At 41.4% G+C, this 24,235-nt stretch overlaps 2 protein-coding genes across 5 annotated transcripts in view; one reads left to right on the top strand and one right to left on the bottom strand.

The window, feature by feature from the left end:
• Positions 1-14,056, bottom strand: part of CDC25C (cell division cycle 25C) — a 1,649,736-nt gene extending 1,635,680 nt beyond the window's left edge. The window contains exon 1 of the mRNA XM_044069511.1: positions 12,927-14,056. The gene's annotated coding sequence lies outside the window, so the exon portion shown is untranslated. The remainder of the gene's footprint in view (positions 1-12,926) is intronic.
• A 71-nt stretch (positions 14,057-14,127) lies between these two features.
• Positions 14,128-24,235, top strand: part of LOC122800037 (oocyte-specific histone RNA stem-loop-binding protein 2-like) — a 512,723-nt gene continuing 502,615 nt past the window's right edge. For 3 of the 4 annotated variants that reach the window (XM_044069512.1, XM_044069514.1, XM_044069513.1), the window contains exon 1: positions 14,225-14,372. In XM_044069512.1, coding sequence (XP_043925447.1) covers positions 14,251-14,372 — 122 coding nt within the window. In that variant the 5' untranslated portion in view covers positions 14,225-14,250. The other variant, XM_044069515.1, reaches the window with a different exon arrangement.

The following is a 24,235-nucleotide window of genomic DNA, read 5'->3' on the forward strand; positions in this document are numbered from 1 at the left end:
TCCCTTATCAGGCCCATGATTGAATACAAAGCCCCATATGGTATGTACCTCACCCAGCAATTGCAACAGCTGGAGACACCCCAAAGGTACCTACCATGAAGATCAGGGTTCTTCAACATGTCAGATGCTTCCAGAATAGAGGAAATCCAGCTTTGTTCAGTGTCATACCGCATACGTACAGGTGACCTATGCCTGACATACAAGACCATGTCCAATCAGGATTTGGTGGACATGCTCCACTGCAAGCAATCCAAATCCACCAGAGCCATGAGAGCTGAGGATTTGAACCTCAGCACATACATGTATAGGACATGCTGGAGGGACAGAGTCATAACTCAGAGGCATCTCACACTCTAGCAGAGTATCCCAGTCCATGTTTGACAGAGTCCCTCACTGACTCTCTTCAGGAGACATCTGGACAACTGCATTTGAGACAGAGGCACAGACCAGACAGAGGCACAGTCATGTTATTCAATTACGTAAGGGGGTCATACTGTGTCACTACTAAGTCAGAGGCACAATCATCAGAATCTATTCTGTACACTTATTACCAGTATAAGGGGTGGCAATAGTCACATCACTATGGCTAGGCTTATACATGCACTAGGGCAGATAGGCTAGTAGTAGACTATGACACTATGAAACACCGGTGTATGTGTAGCTATTGTCAATCAAACAGTATGATGTGGTTTGGGGGGCTTGATATCTCCCAGTATTCCAACATTGTTTTGTCTATTCCTTCTAGCATGTCTAGAGATCAGTTGCTAGTGTCCTCTCCTGCTCAGCTGGTGAACCTGGGAATATTGAGGCAATGTTACACTTGCCTCATGTACACTGACAACCCTCTCCTTCTGCCATAAAACACACATACATGTGAGAGATGCAACTATATAGCCAAAGTGGAGGCTGAGCTCTCTCAACATAGGACTAGCAAGACCAGAGAGAAGGTGAAGGTAACCACACACACATCACAAATCCAGTCTCACATGGCACTATCACAACTTAAGATCATACACATAGACACACAGAGACACTCGGAGGCTCTGATCAGGATTCTACCGGAATGGCAGTGGCCACCACAGCAGACACTCACACAACTGCCTCCACAGGGCACAGCACATGCAACACATTGACCACAGAGTCGGTGTGCCAAACAGTCACAGCCCTTAAGGCCAAAAACAATGCCAGACACACTTGTCTATGGTTACTCCATAGTCAGACACACTGACGTCCCGCTCACCAGATCTGGTACGGAGGAAGTCACAGTAAGCTGCCTATCGGGCACTGGAATCCACCACATAATGCAAGCACTCAGGTCACTCAACTGCAAGTACAGGTCTGACCCAGTCATTATCCATGCTGGTGTGAACGACCTGAGATGTACCTCCCTGGACTACATGGAAAGAGACATAGAGGATCCCTCTGATTATGTAGGCCAAGCAGGTATGACCCTGACCTTCAGCAGTATCCTACCTTCACCAAGTATGATGCCACATAAACAGAGACAAGATGATCAGCTGTATTATTTTGCTTAGACTATGGTGTCATTCAAAGGGGGTCCAATGTCTGTCTGCCTGGGACGACATGCTGGACAGGCCACGGTGATTTGCAAGGGATGGCTTGCACCTGTCACCCCTGGGCTTCCGGATGATGCTCTTGCCACCCCATTGTGCCGTTTTTATGCAAGATTCAGATACTACACCTACCACCCTAGAACACAGTAAAGGAAGGACACTAAGGGTACTGCTGCTCAATGCCAGAGGTCTCAACCTCAAGCTGCACACACTCTATGCCCTTCTCAGTATGTAGCACATTGATGTCTGTGCTGTGCCTGAAACCTGGTTCACAGCTTCTGACAGCACCCGGCACTATCGGGTGTTACCTCATATCATGCATTCCGGCACCAGCATCCGGACAACACCAAGAAGGATGGTGGGTGTCCATATTCATCAAGGACACCCTCACCTCATTGTTGGTGGCAACACACGATGCATTGGAGACCATCCAGGTGCCAGTGACCGTAGGCAAGACTGCTCTGCAGTTTGTAGCATGTTACATGCCACCCTCTCAAACTCAGGTACCTCACACAGCTATCCTGCAAACACTGAAGGGGATAAATGCATCTCCAAACACCATCCTACTGGGCGATTCCAACTATCCACATATAGACTGGGATCACTAATCATGCCACAACACTCTAACACAAAGGTTCCATGAGTTCATACACTGAAATGCCATGGAACAACTGGTCCCAATCCCCTCAAGTGGAGGCAACATACTAGAACTCATCATCACGAACATGGGGTGACACTGTTCAACACTAGCAGTATACCCATCATTGGAGAGATCAAATCATGGACTACTCTCAGTGGGAGTCCACATCCCACCCACACCCCAGATGGAAAAACAAACAGTGAAGACCTTCTCAAATGCCGACTTCACATTTCTAAGGACTGGTGTGGTCTCTTTCAAGGCCCCCAAGCCACTGTATCACTTACAAATGCCTTCTACCAGCACCTCCAGGACTGCATGGATCAGGCAATCCCAAACAAAACAAAGACTCTTTGTACCACAGGCAAGCATCCAGTCTGGTGGACCCTAGCCATAAACAAGCTCTACAACACAAGGAAGGAGCTACTACAAGATAGAGCATAATCCGTAGGAGGGAAGACACCCCTGCTCATTGTGAGTAAAACACTGGGTTCCCCCATACAATCATCCGAGGCAAGTTGAGAGTAAACCCACTCAGGACTCAAGGGACAATCATGAGGACTTTTTTGCCTATGTTTGAAACCTGGGAGGGAACTCCCAGATATGCTCAGAATTAGTTCGGAATGATGTAGATATCACTGCACCTACAGACATTGCCAACATACTGGCTGACAGGTTCATTGCAGATTCCTCCCCAACTGGAGGGGTATCTACACCAGAGGATTGTAGCCCCCCAAACATCTCCAATGCTGGGGTGGGAACTGCTCTATCCAAGGCAGAAAACACTTTATCCATGGGACCAGATGGTGTCCCCAGTTGTGTGCTCCATGAACTCAATGAGTAATTACACCTGCAGTTAGGGCAGCTGTTTAATCTTAGCCTCACCTCAGGATATGTGCCCAAGGAGTGGCATCGGCAATGGTGGACCCACTTCACAAAGGAGGTGCCTCCACCAACCCCGAAACTACCATCCCATCAGCTTGACAAGCCTGTTCTGCTAAGCTATGGAGAGGATCATAATGGGAATTATAAATGAAGACATAGGGGACTTGCAGACATTGGATACAATCCAGTTTGGCTTTGTCAAGGGCAGATCATGCCTTTTAAACTTGGTTGACTTTTCAAAACAGTCACCCAGGCCATTGACGTGGGCAAGGCAGTCCACACAGCCTACCTTGACCTGGCAAAGGCTTTCGACACAATACCCCACTCAGGTATCATTGAAAACATCACCAGCTTAATTGTGACCCCATACATCACAGCATGGGTTGCAAACTAGCTAAGTGACGGAACACACAGGGTCAAAGTTGCTGGTGCCATGTCACACTCCAGAGCTGTCACAGGTGGTGTCCCACAGGGCTCAGTCCTGGGCCCACATTTGTTCAGCATCTACTTTTCAGAAGTACGAGCAAACACAGGAGGATTATGGCTGACAAAGTTTCACGATGACTGCAAACTGGGAAGCATAGTTGGAAACCCATCTGACACAGACATCCTTCAGAAGGGTCTCATAGACACGGATAACTGGTGCCACAGCCATGACCGTACATTAAACACTAAACAATGCATAGCCATACCCTTCAGGAAGAACAAGGTTACCACTACTTCCCATCTAGGTGGCAATCCTCTAAGCAAAGAGGAGGTTATCAGGGACCTGGGCACCCAGGTTGACAGTAACCTTTTGTTTGACACTCACATTGCCAGGGTAGTTTGGAAGGCCTTCTACATTGGCCACCTCATCATGCAGGGATTCACATCTAGATCAAGGGAGGTCATTGTTCCCCTGTACTATCACTCATCAGACCAATGATTGCATACAATGCCCCATTCAGAATGTATCTGACCCAACACCTGCGGCAATTGGATGGGCCCACAAATTCCTCAACAAGGAGGTGAAAGGGTCTCAAACATATTTCTTATGCTGCCCGACTGAAGGGATTCCAGCTGTATTCAGTCACTTACCGTCTGCTCAGAGGTGACCTGTGCCTGACATACAAGGCTATGTCCAACCCAGAATTATTGAACATGCTTCACCTCAAGACCTCTACATCCATCAGAACTACAAGGGCAGGAGACCTAAACCTCAACACAGATATTAATAGGATGTGCTGGAGGGACAGATTCATCACCCAGAGAGTCCCTATGCTGTGGAACAACATCCTGGTACATGTGAGGCTGAGCACCTCACTGGCTTCGTTCAAGTGAGATCTTGACCAATGGATAGGAGATTGCAGGTATACCCCAGGGATAACCTCAGTATCACTGCTTGACAGAGGCACAGCAAAATAATGGGCATATTATCCATCAACTTGAAAGGGTGGCAGAAGCCACAAAACTCTGGGCTAGGCTTATTAATGCCCTAGGGCAGATAGCCTAGTATGAACCTATGCACATAGGCCTGGGGCAGTTCCTGCTATTAGGACAGTGGTCTGCAGCAAGCTATATAGTAGTAGTGAGTTTTAGCCATTGGTTTTTGACCATGGCTATTCCATGTTGCTTCTTGTTGTGGTACAAACATGGGTGTGTGGTTATCCATGCTATTTATTGCTAGTCACCCTCATTTTGTATCTTGTTCCATGTTTTGCACATGTACATCACTGTATGATGTGCGACCTGGTAGTGTCAGGGTGCTGATGTGGGCTTTGACCCCGTTTTCTATTACAGCACTGATATCTACATTCTCTATACTGTGTGTGTTTACACTGCACACATCTTGATGTTTATACTTCTGGCATTGGGTAGCATTACATCTAGGTTCCTATCCCTTGTGGTACCCATGAGGTGGGTTTGTGTTTTTGTGGTTTATGATTCTTGAGGGTGGATGTTAGTTGGGGTCCTCAGGTGTGTATGTGGTACATGATATTACATTACATGGCATTCATGCCTCAGGTGGTGCTGCAGGGCCACCTCTGTCGGATACACATACTACACTCCCTGTACATGTTTGGCAGCAGGTTGTGTCATGTTAGGCATCCCTGTTACTGTATGAGTGAGTCAGAGCGGGTATCAGTCCCAGTGTTCCTACTGACCAAGCGTATGTGCTATGCGTTGCCTCTTTGCCAAGGCCAGGGCATATTGGGCACGCCTCCTTCTGCCTACTGGGACAAGGTCAGGTTGTTCCTCCTCCGAGTCACCCCCTGCCTGTGGTGGCCTTGGCAATGGTGGGGGGATGTTTGGCCCAGCCCTGTGCTGGTCCTGCTGCAGCTGTTTCCGCAGGATCATATTATGTAGCATAGCACATATCATGATCATCTGGGTACATGTAGCTGGTGTGTACTGCAAGGCTCCACCAGATGTGTCCAGACACCGGAACCGTGACTTGAGCAGCCCAAACACACGCTCTATGATATTACGTGTTTGTGCGTGTGCCTCATTATGGCGTTCCTGTTCAGGTGTGTGTGCATTTCTGATGGGTGTCATCAGCCACGGCTCAATTGCATAACCTGCATCCCCCACTAGGTGTCCGTGTGGGAAGTCCCCATTGGCAAATGATTGGTACAGCTGCGTCAGATGCCAGATATGGGAATCGTGGTAGCTCCCAGGGCAGCCAGCACACACATTCATTATTATGCCCTGGGCATCACACACGACCTGGCAGTTGATGGAGGGGTATCCCTTGCGGTTAATGTAGGCTCTACCCCGCTCTCCTGCTGGTGCTTTGATGCGTATGTGCGTGCAGTCTATAGCACCCAGTACCTCAGGGTATTCCGCTATTTGCTGGAAGAGACGCATATTGCTGGCCAATACCTCACGGGCATTGGGGAAATATACATGATCACAGACATGTGCTGACATGGCATTCAGGAACTGGTGTAGTACCCTGGAGGCTGATGCCTGTGATATCCCCATCATATCGCCAGTTGGTCTCTGGAAGGTACCTGTTGCTAGTATTCTTAGGCCAACACATACCTTGGTTTCCACTGGGATGGGTTCCCCTCTGTTGGTTCTGTGTGTGAGGCGTGGCCTTCACAGCTCAACAATCTGCTGCAGGAGCTCTCTGTCCACTCTATAGCGCTCTACTATCTCCAGCTCATGTAACCCATGGTAGGTGACCCTGGGCCTGTATACTCTTCTCCTTCTCCTCACTCTGGGTTGTCTGCCAGCATCTGCATTGTCACCACCCTCAGCAATTCGCCTATGCCTGATTATAATAGCTATGGCAGCCCCTAGCATTTCTGCTCTGAGTTCAGCTTTTTTCAGTTTTCAATTCTGATAGCTTAGTTTCTGGCAGTATCTGTTGTGAGAAACAGCCTGCACTGCTCTTTGCAGTGTTTTAAGTGCTGGGTTGGGCTTCTAGTCTGCCTGTGTAATTGCCTGCTTCTAATTGTTTCCACCAATTAACTCCAGTAGTATCTTCTGGCAGTTTCCCTGGATTTTAGTTGTTTCCTGTTTCCTTTCTGTTTCCTGAGGGGGAGCAATGTGCACACCAGCTTAAACACGCTCACAGTCACTTAAACATGCACACACATCCCTACACGGTGTGAACTAGGCTGATTCATGCTAAAACGCGCGCACACTGCCTTCCACATGTGCACGCCCGCGCAAACCGTTGTAAACTGTTTGCAACACGCTCCCACATGTTGAACCTGCCTTACACGCGCGCATGCACGTATTTCAAGAAACTTTGAATGTAGGGATAGCGTATACCCTCAATTTCTTGACTTTCTAGTGTTCTGTTGGGACGCACCTCCCTCCCTGATGTCTGTCATCTGTTACCTTACATTGCCCTCCAATCTGGTACATTTATTGCTATCATTCCCCCCCATGATGTCACCTACCTCTTACTCTGTTCCTCCCCCGTCTATAACTCTTACACTACTCAGACAGTGCTCATTACCTATGCGACAGTGTGATTCAGTATTGTAACCCTCATTTACATAGGATTGCCTAGTTACATGTCTTACACGGAGCTTCCCCCCCTTGACAACCACTAAACGGAGGCCATATTGTTTTTGGTCTGCAAGTCCCTCCATTGACATTCAATGTAATACATAAATCCCACAATTGTGGGCTTATAAGCTTCGGTTTTCAGTTTTAGGTAGCGCACCCAGTTTGCGTGGGTGTGCGCTGCAGTTAAAACCAAAAATCCCGTGGAAAAAAAAAAGTTATATAACTTATTTTTGCAACAGTTTTTCATGCCAATGGCCACATATTTGGCCATTGGCATGCTTAATGCAACATATGCACCCTTTATTTGGAGCTGACATAGCTCAGTTTTTAATTTTGCAGAAATGTACTCAGTTGTCAGCTGAGTACATTTCTGCAGCTAACACGTCCGTTACACGGACTGGTTTCTGCTTCGTGGATCGCTCAGATACCTCATTTGCATATCTTTGAGCTGCAAATGAGGTATTGAGCATTTCCACGCCCAGTCCGTGTAAGAGACGTGTTAGCTGTCGCTTACACGGAGATTTGGGCTGTTCCTGAATCAGGAGGCTTACATGGAGGCTTACACTACTCTTGAACTCCATGTAAGCCTTCCTGAATCTGGCCCCATGTGTTCAACACAGCTGTCAATGAATTTAAAACTGTTTGCTGAAGGGCAAAAAGTTCCACAACCTCAACACTACATGCAGAAGTTGCTTCCCTTGTACCCATGACTTACTACCATCACTTCAGAGTTCAGTGCAACTTAGAACAATAACAGCTACCAGGTAGTCATGACCTTTAGCAGAGAATGCACGATTCAGAATAATGAAATCTGACCACACCATTGCAGGATGTAGTCTGCCTGCCATATTATGTACCAATAAATGAAACTAAACACTTGTTAAATGACTGTGTAGTAATTTACTGGAAATTGTATCTTATTTGTGTGTTTATACAGAGAATAATCACTTTTTACATGTTAAACTATTACCTATGGCATACTTGACATACACAATGTATTAAACATATACAGTGAAGAAAAAAAAAAATCGAAGGAGGAAGAGTCATCTGCTTGTACAGTTATACATAGATATAACTGCTGAATTTCATCCCATGGGTTTGTGTAAATTCCAATACTGACAAATGTACTACTAGCTGTAATGGTATGTGGCACAAATGCCTCACCCATGTGGAAAAACACTGCCTACAGATAGGTGGGCCACCCCTGTGGGATTAGCCCCTGTCCTTTGATCATTGTGTCTTCACTGTTGCTAGAAAAATCTGTCTGTAACTAATAGGAGCATCTCATCTAAAACAAGAAGTCTTACTTATACCGAAATCACCTTTTATCTGCACCATTACCGAAAACAAAACACACTCAGTGGTATGAACCACCGAGAATCTTAACCAAAGACGTCACAAGTCTCCAAGTCCCACAGTTATCCAGACTTGACTGATAATCCTGTCCCTGTACTCAACTTCACATAGACTCTTCTGCAATTATCTTACATTTGGCTTTATTTTAATCAATGAAAGGCACTACCCTCCTGGATTTATGAGTTAACACACGTACAAATCACTTTGTTCACTCCTAACAAAATTAGGACACATTGGTGTAATAGGTTCTTATCCAAGGGAAATTCCCAACTATTAACACTCAGTTCTTGCTTCAATGGTTTTCTATACTAGGATATTCCTCTTCTATGGAATGTACTATTCTTGCATATTAAGCAAACCAGTACTCTAGGTACATTCAAACTTTACCTAGATAACTGGATGGGCAGTAACAAATTCTCTTTGGGCCCATCATGTATAGCACTCCTTGAGACACGAACTGACTATGTTGGGTGTTCTGGGCAAGGTTGTTAATGTGCCAATAACTGATAACTTTGCACTATAGCTGTACAGGATACTAGGCTATCAGATAGCCAGCAGCACAAGTGCAAGGTGTGGTATACTCATTGCAATGCATATTGCTAGGCACTGTAGCTGAAAAAGGGCAGTGTGTATGTATAAAGTAAAGTATGTATAAAATAAAGTAGTTAAGAACTATTAATCAATTGCTGACCTCTATTTCAAGTACAAACTCCCTAAAAACAGAAATAATTCACATATAACCTAGGGTTGATGCAGTTCATATGGACACAAAAAGTTAAGAGCACAGACAAGGAATTAAACAATGATATGGGACATCAAAATCAGTAGTGTTACAATATATATGCAGAACGAATGGGCACAATATGCTGTACATGACATGTAAACAATAAAGGGTGCATAAAACAAAAATATGCAAAATGATACAAATCCATGCAAACTTAATATAGTAGATCACTGGCTCTAAATAAAATAAGCATATGTAAAGGCAAATACCCCGACTGACAGCAGTGAGTGAGGCTGATGAAAAAGCCAGTGCAAGTCTGCCATGAAGACCATACCAGAACAGTGTCCATGCAGGAAACTTTGAGAGCAATATGCAGACATCCAGGGTATACAAGTAGGCATACTGTTTAGCATGCTAAAGTACCAAACATTAGATTCTGAATGGTGAGAGGACATGCCCCAGAGAAATAGTGGGAGAACAAGCAAAAACAAGGCAAATGAAAACTGAAGTAGAAAAGTAGGGATATACTCTAATACAAGATGCACTAACTATTCCAGAATAAAAACATTGAAAAATGCAAAATAACTGTAGACACTTGCATTTTTGCCAGAACTTTTATATTAACATTTACATTAACTGCAATTAATATGGTTATACCAATGCTGTGTTTGTAGCTCTAGGTGAAAGGGAACAGATAGAGCCCACTTAAGCTCTTTGAAGTGGTGAATGGAAACAAAACATACAGTTGGGGAAGACAATGCAACATTTGCAGATCTCTTATTCAGAGAAAGTAGTACATTATAGTATGATTGAGAACTTTGGCATGTTTATAGCATGGGTTAGTTGGCAACTTGCTGTTCTTCAAAAATATTTTGAAAATCTTCTGGTCATGTAGCACATGACAGCACAAAGACCTGAAAATAAATTTATGTGGAGAAAAGGTTCACTCATCTGTCAGGTGTTGGAAAGAATTTTGAGGTATGAGCTTGATCAGACATATTTTGAGAACTTTGTGGGAAAAGTGCTAAAGATGGCAAAGCTGGCATACTACATTAGTGCACCTATTTGTGGTCAGGGCGAAAGGTGGTATGGAGGTTGGGTATAAACCCTTTTGTCACCTAGTGGATAGCCAGTAGGATCACAGACAGAACCCAGGAAGTTAGAATTGGGATCCCGCCTCAACAAAAAGGCCAGTCATAAGCAGTGTCCCTCAGGGATCTTTTTGGGGCCTCTCCTTTCTGGCTAAGTTCTCCGAAGTAAGAATCCTCCCAACACCAATGGGTTCCAAAAAGTGCAGACAGTCAAAACTTGTGTTAGAGCCATGGACTAAAACTAATCAAGAAATGCACCCTTCAGGAAGTCATCCACCCCTTAACTATCACATTGACACTACATGCCCAAAAGTTAACCCAGTAGTCATGGACTTGGGGACACACAAACAGTTATCTAGCCTTTGACCATCACGTGTTTACAGTAAGGAGGAAAAATTCTATATTGTGCAACTCATTAACAAAGATATAGCATCCAAATCCAAGGAAGTTATTGCTACACTACATTCAGCATTCAAACCCATCTGAGTACAGAGCTTCCTTTGGTATGTACCAAACTAAGTACATCCAACAAATGAACATCTAAACAGATATCTCACCGAAATATTGCATGGTATAAGTAGCATGTCCTTTGCAAACCACCTCAAAGCCCCATCCCTGCATTCTGTCTCCTAGAGGCTGTTGATGGAAGATTCATGCCTAGCATAGAAGGCACTGTCTAACCCAACAGTGATGCATCCCTTCTATATCTGCAGAACAAACAGCCCCAGAATTACCCATTCTAAAGACTTATCCTTTGCTGGGATATAAACAGGACCTACTGGAGAGGCACGTAGGCATACTCAGCGAATACCCCTTCTTTGAGAGAGGCTCACTATCCATTGTGAAGCAGAGTTCCTCCCTAACCCATTTCAAGTACAACTTGGACGTCTGGATGGGGAACAGGAAATTCATCACTGGTTTGGCACGTATGACTTTAGTAACTACAGAAATAGATACCTTTTTTTTTTTTTTTACGCATGAAGGTCCCTACACCAGGCCAGTAATCAAAGAGCCTCAATCTTCACCACTGACACCAGTGAGGGACAACCACTAGGAACAAAAATGGATACACAGTATTTAAAGATGCAGCTCTCTGCACCAAAGAGTTTCCCTAAAGAGCACACTCCAGACCTGGGGCTGGAATCTCTCTCTCCCCAGATTCCAAACAAGACTCCACACTGACCACTTTGTAGCTCTGTCCATGTTCCAAGCAGCTGACACACATACTTAGATATTTGATTTTCTCACACACACACTTATCTGCCTCCTCTGCAGATTATAGGGTAATTGCAAGGTCACCAGTCAGCTAATACAAGACTCTTACAAGGGTACCCAACTATACTGAATGAAATTAACACCAATACAAAATGACAGAGCTTGACCACTGCAGCAAGGCTTTCAGGAGCGGCCACGCTATCACTAAAAGAAACATTTTTCATAAGATGTTAAAAGAATTCTCTAAAAGACCAACCACAAAAAAAAAGGTATAGACATATTTAATAACTAAAATATATATAAAAAAAAGAGAATAGTGAATATCCAGTACAACAAAATAACAGTGATTCAATCACAGGAGATACAATATAAATAACAGTCGGATAGACTCACACTGATGCAGATAAACAATACCCAACTAATCTCACTTTTTTTTTTTTTACTACAGCAAGGCAAGATGAGGTGTGTGGTTGTGAGATGCTTGAGATCTTTCCTGTCAAGTTCCAAAAAAACAAAGTGCTACTGCGAGAGTTCCACCATATCTCTCAGTAACATGTTAAGAATGGTTTCAGTACTTATTGTAGAATAACATATCTGGTCACCTGATTCTGGAACAATACACACCCAAATCTGTCAAAATCTGTTGCAGCATCCTGAAACCACAAAACCATTTCATAAGCTTCCACCTTCCCAGGACAGAAGTTAGCTCACCCCAAAGGACAATACAGTAAAATTCCTAGTGCGAATTTTCCCAGACATTTTTGTCTCTGGCTGCAATCAGACATAATTGTTGTCCAAGATTGTGGGTGGTCCCTGACAAGGTAAACTGCAGATTTATGTGTCTATGATATGTCAGGCAGGAGAAGACAAATTCATCTCCAAAGTGTATAAGCGACCTCAAGTTCAAAAAAGTGGGTGGGCTTCCACTTTCTTTTAATTAGGAGCAAGGAAATGAAAGTTTTATAAAGTCCAAGCAGGTTTCTGGTATCTAAACAATATCAAAACTGTATTTTAGGTAGAAGGCAATTTAAAGACGGAGTTAAACAGTATGGGAAAGTTGACTTCTCTTGAAGGACTAAAGAGCTTTTCTGTTCATTGTCTCGCTCTCCATTATCAGAGAGATGACAAAAGGATAATAGAAGCAAAGATCCAATGAAATAAAGACAACAAAAATGAGTAACAAGTTTAAACAATTTACAAGTGCACAATGTTCATTCAGTTGGCATATTCACATACAACCGGAAAAACGCAGATCAAAACTTATTCAATTTCAACATTTATATCGAACGTATACATACTGTAGCATTAGCCCAAAACACTATTCGTTAAGTTAATAGCATACGTCAATAGAATAAAACCGAAAGTAATATTTTCTTTAAAAATAGTAGGTTTACGAGTCATTGTCATGTAGTATCGGGTGTATACAGCAAAATACATACCTGTGGGTTTCTTTCAGGATGAAGTCAGCCGGAAGTAGTTACTTTGGGGATAATAATTACTAAACAATCGCTCTATAATACATAGCTTATAGCCCGTCGGTTCAAAATGCAATCACAGGTGAGACATACATTGGGTACTTACTACCAAAAACCACGACATAAACCCTTCCAAAAGATATCGTTTTGACACTACATTTAAATGTACTTCAACCTAACACCTTTTTCACTCGCACATCTTATGAGTGCTCTTAACTACACGTTCTAGTACATAAAATTTTAATCCATATTACAGTAGGCTAACCAAAGATTTATACTTTAACAATACTAGGCTTAAATGCTGGCTACATTACTGCTTCATACTGAACTATTACACCATGTGGTCATATTGATCTACCCCCTACTACCTTTTTCTTAACCAACTGCAGTGCAAAATCATTTAATTAATATTTGACAACTGACGAATTACTTAAACGTAAACGTAGTGTATGGAGTTCTTTACTCAGCCACATACTTAACGCAAAAATAAAGAATGCAGGAAACACTTAAATACGACACTTAATTTATATTCAAGATCAGCCAACGCACTAACAAAACAGCAGTCAAGAGTTATCCTAGTGACTACAAAAAAAATCTGCTTCCATTATTATTCGCTTTTAATCTTTATTATCAACTTATACGATCAGTCAGAAACATGTAAGCTAAAACAACATACCGTCCTCTCTAAATACACACACGTACCTTAACAAAAATTCCAAATAATTATAAATTAATACAAAATGAACTACATAAAACGGTCATATACTTAACACGTAATCAAATGTCCCATCCTAACACGACTTAACTGTTTTAAATACCAAAGATATACTTAAAGTCCCATTACCAGAAAACAAATTTTTAACAAACAATAATTACTCTACAACAGAACGGGAAATAACACAATCAACAGACAACTATACATAACTACAAATAAACCACTAAATTAACTACAAAAAATGACCATCCTCATCAATAAAAACAAATTTTCAACTTGAGCAATTTAAACCTTCCGCTTTTGTAACAACCAATCACACCATACGCTGGTCTTAAAGTTAGAACGCACGACTGCAAAAAATAAAGTATGGAAGACGTATGACTGGTTGGTTGAAGTGCGTGCGCATATTACTTTTCCTTAGCGGAAATGAGTTCACTTAAATGTTTTCAATCAATGTTGCTTACCGCATAAGCGGATGCTGATTATTAGAAAATTATGCATGCAAGTACCACCCAGAAGGCGTCTCCGCGGGAGATTTAAGGCAAGATGGCGTGTAGCCAATTTTTCTGTGATATGCTTTTTCCCTTTATTTGGCTTAATTTTGGAGTGTGTAGAATTTTTATGGCTGGGGTGTGGTATGAAGAGCAATTGGATTATGGCTATCCGCACTTGGTAGATGTGGTTAACAACTCCAGGTTAGTCTTATCGGTATATGTTTACGAACTTTTATAGTTTTAAGTGTTTGATGTATGTGACATGTGAAGTATCTTCACATGATGTTTTTTTCTCTATTTTAATTGCTGTTCAGGTGTGGGAGGTTATGATAGCAATAACCGGTTCATAATTTTTACTTATAAGACTTCAGTGGCAAGTTGTGTAGACTGTCTTAACTGTTGTAAAAAAATATAGGAAGTAGTTGTTAAATAATGTTGGATTATGTTGAAGGGTGGATTTTTGAGTTTTTACTAAGCCGCGGTGGTGCAGCGGTAGCGTTGTTACTTCACAGCAAAAGGTTTTCCCGTTCGATTTTCAGCTGGAGTGTCTTGTGCGGAGCTGCATGTTCTCCCCGCGGTCGAGTGGCGTTCGAACGATTTGCTGCCTTCGTTGAAGACTGGGCGTCGGGCTGGCACCGTAAAAATCTGCTGCCAATCATTGGCAGACCGGAGTTCCGCTGTGGCGACCCCTAACCGGGAAAAACAGAGTTATGCAAGAGGACTGCGCTCTAGATGAGCGTGGTTATATTCCTAAGATATGTTGGGTGTATGGTGCATGATAGATGTATTATTAATCTGGTGATAGTGGCGAAGGCTGGACCGTGCGATTTGCAGAGTTGTTTTAGTTAAGTAGGTAGCTTCTACGGCCATAGATTGTGAAGTGTTTTCATCTTGTCTTGTATGGTGTGTGTATATATACTGGTCTGGTGTAAAATCGAGGATCTGATGTCTACAAATTATGTCTGATTGCATTAATTGTGGCATGGAAACTTTAAACTTTGTGGAGAAACAGTTGATCAGGCAGTGCCCTTAAAACCTTCAGAACAAGTCCTTAGACTGTAGTATTCCATTCACCACACACTGTTACGAACCTACAAAGAATGTGCTAAAACTAGCAAATGTTGACGATAGTTATACTATTGGTGTCTTAAATTGATGACAGTAGAAATTCGTTAACTTTAAATCTGGTCTAAGAAATGGCTGGTACTGCCTGCCACTTAAACATTTGAATGTAAGTTCCATTTACCGTTTAAATCTGGTTCTTTAAAAAATACTTCAGCCAAGTTTTAGCGAAGCTATTCCAAGCATTTGAGTGCTTTTTCACAATTGTGGTAGTGTTAAGGATTTCCCAAGCTGCTGAGATGTCAAATTTCCCAAGAGTGCAGTTATCAAACCATCGCAGTTGAGGAGTTACTACAAATAGCCCCCTTGTATATAACCTACTTAAACTTTGTTCATGACAAGTGATAGTTGAGGAAACCGATGAAAGGGTAATTTCTTTGCTGAAAACCTTGGGTGGGTTTTTTTTTTTTTAAACCTGATAGATGAAGGCTGTACTTCAACTTCTGAAAGTTGAGAGTTGCACAGTTTTTGGTGAAATAGGACTAATTTTGACATTTATCTTGATATAGATTCTTGATTCAGAAAGACATACTAACACTATAAAAATCCACAATACCTGCTCATGTGATAGCCTGCTAACAATGCACCCCCATCCTTATTATAATAGTCATGCCCATCAGCCATGGGTACCTTATTAAAAACTTTCAGAGCAACACCAATGGTTGGATGGCCAATAGCAGTTTCATGCTTATTAATACATTGAGATGTCCAGAGTTGAGTTGATGTTGCTAAGTTATGTAGTTGTTCGTACTGGAAAAATTGGTACAAAACCTAGGAACTTGCTCTATACCCCATGTAGACTACACTGCATCTTATCTAGATAGAAACAGACTTTTCCACTGCTGCAATTTGAGTAATTTTCTTTACATTTGTCTCATATTTTTAGAACCTGGCCTGCTAGCTTTCTGAAGCATCCCATGTGAATTCCATCCTTCAGACAGTGCTGACTGGTACTGCACTGTCAGGACTGGTGGGTATCCACAATTATAGCACTTGTGTACACAATATTGTTTCTAGGTGCGTTGAACTTTCATAAACTGGATTCTTATTATGGTGGTAGCCCTTTGAGGAGTTCAACTGCAAGTAAGTATTTTTGCAGAGCTTTAAAAATGGTAATGGACCCTACTGATGTATTAAAACTGCTTCTGGTCTGCAAAAGTAATTTTAGGTTTTGAAAGATGCACTTCTAAGTTTCACAGTTCTCAGCCCACAAACTAAGTGGCATACATTTTGATGAATATTTGCATGTTAAGAGAGTAGGCCCACTGGACACCATTCCTTTTCAGGAGTGACCTGTGAGTAATAACCTTGCTTAAGATCACACAGAAGGTAAAATAAGGCTGAAGGATTGCAGTACTGTACCATAGCAGCTCCAGCTTGCAACCTTAACCTCTGCATAAACTTAACATATTTAGGTTTTCTTTGTCAGCAATTTGAAGGAAAGACAAAAGATAGGGGATCAGTCTTGAGGTTTCTAGCAAGTTGTTGGGCTTTGTTGCTGTCATCATGATGGCTTTTGTATTGCTGGTAATGGAGTTAATTTGGGCTGATATTGTGAGTTGTAAATTAGTATAGGGATGTGGTTGGTAGTTAATTGTTAACCTACTGTAATTGGAGTAGTTCACTTGGGTTATAATCTTTGTGATCCAATGGATGCTTCTCTTTGGGATGAAGTTTTGAAGTCTTGGGGCAATATTTGTGTTGTGCATGGCACTGTAACTTGCTTTTTGCCTTCAGTGTAAAGGTTGTGCAGCATGTTTTTGTGCTAGGGTATAGCATTTATGATGGTTTTGGCTGCAGAAATGCAGCATTTTTGATGGTTTGAGGTAAGGGGTGTTGGTGCAACGTGGAGATGTCAAAGTTTAATTGTAAACTGGACTTGGTTGCTGTATTGTTAAAACTGGAAACATCTTTGCTTATGTCAAGTGATTCAATTGTGTATTTATATAAATGAAAGAACATACACAATCCTAGCTGCAAGCATTTTACATTGCTTATCTACCCAATCATTTTCAGTCAAACCATTTTGTCCTGCCTCTTGAAACCTCATTATTCTCCTGTATGTATTCCCACAATTCCCTGTTTTCCCTTTGTAGTCTGCTCCCATTCTTTTCTAAAAGATCTCTATTCCAGGTTTCTCACTAGTTCTCTACTTCTAATATAGTTGGTTTAGATTGATTTCCATTTTCTAGTGATTGCTTTTTTGGCAGCTGCCATCGAGACAGCAAGGCCTTACCATGTTTAGGCAATTCTGTGTCTTAGCTTAATCATCGACCTTGTCACAGCAGTCTGCCTACCCAGCATCTCTGACAGGGAATTCTTAGTCTGCCAACTCACCTTACTCCCAGAAAATGTTCCAAATTACTCTTCTTCCCTGTCACCAACGTTTACTATCTACCTGACAAGTCTCGGGTCTACTTGGGGTATAAAAATATTTAAACTTTTCCAAGCAAAACTCGTAAATATTCTAGATTTTTTGCATATTTGGGAGATATGCACGTATCCTCCCATTGTTTCCTTGTGAACTGCTTATCCAGTATTTTTCCCAATCCTGCTTATCCAGTATTTTTCCCAATCCTACCTTTTCTGATTCTTAGTTTAATATTTTACATGCTCTACTAATTCCTTATTTAATAGCAGCTTCTGTTCTGGATTATAACTCCTATTAGTGCTGCCCTTTTGTTTAGGGTCCCCTATTTCTTTCTCTTTGCCTATACTGCCTTCTGTACCAAGGATGGATATCCATCCCTAACCTGCAGTCCATATTATTGGCTTCTTCCTTCTGTAGTTTGCTTACACCACCTTGGTTCCTTTGCCACTTTCCCCCAATAAATGTTTTATCCCCCCTGTTGTCTATTTCCATAATTGCTGTCCTCCATCCTTATCAGCCAAGTTTTTCTCCATTCCTGTGTTGGGTTAGTTCTTGGAATATTTTCTGTTAATTTATGGATATAATCTTATTCTTAATGGCCTGCATCCAGAAGCAGTCTCCTTGTTTCTTGAGCTTCACCCCTGTTTCAACAGCATCCATTTCCACTTTGAATTAGTTTTCTGTTTGTTATGTATAGGAGCCTTAACTGTGTAGCTCTGAAATGTCCCTTCAGTAGAACAGGGTGGATTCAAATTACCCAGTTTTGAGGAATCTGCCTATCCTAATTGGCTCTTGTTGTTTTCTTTTCCCAGATGGCCCTTCAGCTCTTTATTGCTATCAAACTTTTTTTCTGGTTGATGAAAATATGCCTGACCTGTGTAAAAGACTAAAGGAACTAAACATATTGTCTGCTTGCATTTTACTATCCATACAAGTTTCCAGTTTATCAATTTTTGTATTTATCCTTAATTGCCACACGAATAGTTTATAATCCATACACCTGGATACCTTTTTGTCCTCAAAATAAGGATATTGCTGAGTCAGTTGTATGGGTACATAATTTACCTCTATTGCCCTTGTTGTAGCTTTTTTGTTTCTTAATGATTTGAAGTGCTCCGTGTTCCACAACACTAAACTTTCTAGTTTTTGTCGTATAAAATATCTGCAAATAAAGCAGTCTCCTCTTGACTACGTACAGATTATATCCTTGAATTTGAGTCAGTTATTTTCTTTGCCAGTGGTTCTATATATAATGTAAAAAGGGTAAACACACCCCTGCTTTTTTTCCTCTGCTGAAACAAAAATTTGGAGGGGACCCTCCTACTTTTAATTTTCACCTTTGATTCCCTTGTAATTTTCCTTATTCGGGAAATGCAAATGCTTCCCTTGCCCTGCTAAAGTCCCAGCTTACTAATTTGCTTTCTCTGCATAAAGACCCACCAACAATAGTATGTTCTTGCTTTCCTCTGGATCATTTTGTCAAATGTTTGCCTCCTCTCCAGAAATCCACCTTGATGCATATTCATTTTGGCATTATTTTGTCATTCTTTTAACTTGGACATGGACACTTAAGTACTGAAATGGGCCTGCATGAAGCTGGGTCTGATGGATATTTACCTTCTCTAGGTGTTATAACTACCACTGCTTTCTTCTAGGATGTTGGTGCATCTCTTAAGATGCTGTTAAGCAAAGTCTCAGTCCCCTCCTAGCTTCCAAACTTCCACAGGAATACAATCTGTTCCTGTGGACTTTCCTGTAGATTGGTTATAAATCACCATTTTACTTATCTCTTCCTAACCCAGCAATTGGTAATTGAGCTTCCTCTAACTCTTGGCATAATTCATTCTTCCATAAACATTTCCATTTGTATCTTTATTTCAATATTTCTCTTTGTACAGACTCCGAGAATTTCAGAAGTATTGCTAATCCCTGTACAGGATCTCTTACCTTCCTTGTTTATAAGCTCCCTAAGCTTGGTGACGGCCCTTTCTACTTTGTTGCCAGAGTCATTGTGCTAAATGTTTTTGTATTCTACTCTCAAAAAAAGAGGTTGCTTAATAGCAATTACTCTAAATTCATGCATGTTATCAAGCTAATACCTTGTTTTCTGCTTGGTATTCTGCAGGTTATCCTCTTGTGAGACTACCCCCCCCCCTCATTCCGCAATAAAAAAAATTCAGTCCCTAAATTCTTGCTTAAATATAGCTTCATTTCTTTTTTCACCCTATTAAAACTATACCTTAATTTAATCCCACTCCTTAGCTATGTTTTAAGAAGAAATGTATCCTCTCTCATGGCTCCTGAATCTCCACTACCCATTCCTTAAATTCCTCTCTGCAGCAGATAGTGGGGAAGCACCAGTGTCTCAATTTTTATTTCATTATCCTGTTATTGGCGCATGATTTGAAATGGTTACTGGGTGCATATAAAGACCTTCAGTTAAATGCACGTATTCTTGTGAAGTGTAAATTTTGCCTCTGCCAGTTATTGTATCTTTTAATGTGTAAATTCACTCTGAACTCTGTTATGGAATTCATAGGTTCATAGGTTCATAGGTATAGGTTCATACTAGGCTATCTGCCCTAAGGCATTTATAAGCCTAGGCCAAAGTTATGTGGCTTACACCACCCCTCATGTTAGAAATGTGCCCATTAGTTTGTTGTGCCTCTGTCCAGCAGTGACACAGATGATTCCCGGGGTAAACCTACGATCTCCCATCCACCGGTCAAGATTTCTCTTTAACAGAGCCAGCGAGGTGCTCTGCCTCACATAGACCGGGATTTTATTCCACAGCATGGGGGGTCTCTGGGTGATAAATCTATATCCTCCATTCTAAAGATTTTCATATTTTTCTTCAAAAATCTACCCCTTTGTTTTCCTTCTGGGCCCCCCAAGACGCATCTTCACTGCTATAAATCGCATTCCAGTTCCCACCATAAGGAACGATCCTCGCTAAAAACTGATTATTCTTCTTTAACTCCATTATAGCAGCTTGAGGTAGAATATAAATGCATGCCAGTGTAATCCTCCCTTGCCAGTAGCCCCTTAGCACTACAAATCTGCCATTATTTATCTTTTTTATCCACTATCAAATTGCAAGATTAACTCCAAAAGTACCTTTTACCTTGTACCAGGTATTCTGAATAACCATCCTGAACCTTTAATCAACTTCACATCTTCAGTTTGTGTCTATTTGCACTCCATGTTTAATCATTTTAATTTTCTGTACATCTGAGACTGACACTTAAAGACATCACAGAAAGCATTGCATTAAGTTTGGAATAATTTAATGCAATGCTTTCTGTAATGTCTTGAAATGTCAACCTTCTCCGATACTGACTATTCTTAATCTCCCAAATCCTGTCTGTTTTGCTTCCAATGTATTCTTGAGTCTTCTAGTAGTTTTTTATGCTCCCTTCTCTCCATTTTCTGTTAAACATTGGATAAGGTTTCAAAGATGCAGTCTCTGTGGCCTTACCTTTACAGCTCACTTTTTGTTGTGGCTAATTTTTGTATTTCATCCTTGGCATGTACTTATCAAAAAGGATGGTCTACCCAGAGAATCCCTTGAAAATAGCTGGGCACAGAGGTTTAAATCTCACACCTGCACCTCCACATTTCCTGAATAGTGGAGTGAATTTGCTCCTCTTTTGCCTGGTGCACAGTTAATTCTCCACGAACACTGGCTGTTAACCACTTTTAGTACTTTGACAAAATTGTGTTAGAAGGATGATGTAATCCTGTAGGATTGAGTCTTTACTATAAAAGGTCTAGGTTGCTTTCTCAGCCAGGTTTGGAGCATACACACAATGTGCCCATTCAACTAACTCATGCAGTGGAATACCAGTCCAGTTGCTTATTTGTGCTTCCATAAAATGAATGTAGTCCCTTCCTTCCAGCTTCTTTGGTATAGCTGAAAATCTCAAGTTTTCCCTATATGCTGTGTCCGCTGATTTTCTTTTTGAAAAATCTCTTGAGCTGTCCCATTCAGCCAACCATTTGTTTTTCAGCCTCAGTTTTGCAGCTTTATCACCTCATCTGAATATCTGCTTAAAACTACTTTCATTTTTTCCAACCTTTTGTTAGTTAAACTCCATCAGTGTATTTTGTCCAGGTCTGTGTGCAGTTTTGTGTCTTCCTGTAGGTTACTGGAATTCATGTTTGGAGATTGCATTGCCTTTTGCTGAACAGATGCAGAACTTTCCACACAGTGTTTCTTCCTCACCTTTTGTAGCCTATTTTTCTAGATCCTCAGCATTTCTCATCTGGCATCTAGGCAGTACACTTACTAATCAGTATGAGAACTTACTCAAACACAGGTCTATATTTCTGCCGCTGGAGTTTTTCACACTGGAGAGCTAGAATTAAGCTGTTGGTCAATGTGCAGCCATCTTGGAAGCTCCTGGACTTTGTTGCTGTTGAGGAAAAATAAAACTGAACTTCATTTGTTTTGTTTTCAGATAGGCAAGACTAGAGGGGTTTTGGTGGTATAGTGATTTTGGGTTGACAGTTAACAAGAGGCTGAGATTACTATAATAGGTATTAAAGTAGAAAGGAACATTTTTTTTTAATTCATTTAGTTTAGGAAGAAACTAGTTTATTGTGCTAATTTTTGGGGGGGGGGGGGGGAGTGTGAGACCAGCATTATGTGGCTAGCGGTCTTCCTTTTAGTCATTGGAAGAAGTGGTGGAATTTTCGGTTTCACTTAAGGAGAATACCATGGGGTTTTGAAGGGCTTGGGTTGGCTTGTTAAGTTAAAATTATCTGTACTTAAATTTGTGCATTAATGCCTTTACTGTCTGAACTGGGTGCTGATATTGATACTGTTTCCATGAATGTCTGGAACAGTACTAGATATGTCTGTTTTGAGTGGTTCTTTAGGGGTGTAAGTAGAGAAGCTGAGGTATGTTGGAATATCTGCTTTTTGAAGAAAATTGAGTAATTGGAGGCCTGTATCTTTCAGCTTTGTTTCATTCCAATAAAGGATTTCAGCATGCATTTGAGACTGATGCAGTTGTAATGGTTAACGTTGCAGTTATGTCTTTTGAATAAAACTGATCGGGGAAAGCAGTGGAAATACTTAAACTTAACCTGCTTTTGCTAGCAGTTTCTCATACACAGTAGCAAAAGTCTTAACTCTGGCATTAAATCTTATGTAAATTACTCTGCTTTATAACAAAAGCATTAAACTTTCAATATGGCAGCATTTGCATTCGCCTAATGCTATTTAATGAGGCTATGTTTCTCAAGCTTTTAGTACAGGAATCTGGAGAATGTGTCCTTTCCTACCACAGTTCCTCTGTTCAGAGCTATTAGTAAAAGGAAGGGGGCTCAGATTCAAGGGTGCAACCTGACTGCAGACACTCTAGTGTTTTTTCAGTTGTCAAAATTAAATATGGAAAATTAAATTATTTTGGGTGATTAAAACTGAAAATGAAAGACTGTACAAGGGGGTGCATGTACTATTTGGCTCTGCAGTACCCCTATGCATGGGGATAAATAAGTACAAGTGTAAGGCATGTGGCTTAAAAGGGTTCTGCTTGTAGCTAAGAATATGTAGAAAAAAAACTAAACAATTCTGCTTTGTATACATTCTCACTACTTCAACTGCCAGTACATATGGGAGAAAGCAGGTGCCCTTGTCACTTCCCCCTAAACTGTTCAGAGTGGGTCTGGTTACAGCCCTAGCATGGGGATGATCTATATAACTGACAACACCTAGTGAAACGCAAAGGGTATTTTAGCATTGGGATCTATATAACTGACAACACCTAATGAAACACAAAGGGTATTTTTGGGAATGCCCCAGTTCTATATGCAAGTTGGTATCCCTTTTAAAATCTAGTAAGTGGTGCTACTGTGGTTCACTCATCATGACTTAAGCCCTTTACATTGTAAAAAGTCTTCCTGGGGTGAAACATTGCTTGGGTACTGCTATATCCTGAATGCAGGAGTCTGTTTATTCCCCAGTATCTTGGCCATAGCTTCCATTGTCCTTGGGGAAATGATCCTGTAGTTCAGAAGGTCCAGCAGGTTCTTTTTTTCTCCTTAGAGAAATGAGACTGGCAATTCCCCAAGTTATGCTACCCATGTACAGGGACTGCAATCTGCCATTGTACTCGCTACTTGCAGAAGTCAATGGAAATTCTTTCTGGCCCCTGGGCTTTCCTTGACTCCTCTTTTTACCCTGTCTACTTGATCTGCCATTAGTGGCCTATACAGATGGGCCACTTATACTACCTTTTATTTAGGCCATGCTGTCACCTGAGAAATGATCCTATAGGTTTAACTGCAAGACTGTTGGCAGCTAATACACTGCTGGTACATAATCTGTCCTCCTGGTATTTTATTCCAGATGTTGGGAAAACCACCCTTTCAGAGTTGTTTAGAAGCTGTAACTGTGTGGCCAGCCTTGCATTACTTTATCCAAAGAGTTAAGAGCATTAGAGATAGTCAACCTCTCAGAACAGCTTAATCATTTCCATTGCTGTGGCTGGATATCCTAACATGTGGCTTCCTCTTGTAGAAGAGACTTGGAGATGGAATTATCAAAAAGAGTATAACATGCTAT

Source organism: Protopterus annectens, chromosome 4.part0 (genome assembly GCF_019279795.1).
Source record: "Protopterus annectens isolate FY-2018-M chromosome 4.part0, PAN1.0, whole genome shotgun sequence".
Taxonomy (NCBI): domain Eukaryota; kingdom Metazoa; phylum Chordata; order Ceratodontiformes; family Protopteridae; genus Protopterus; species Protopterus annectens.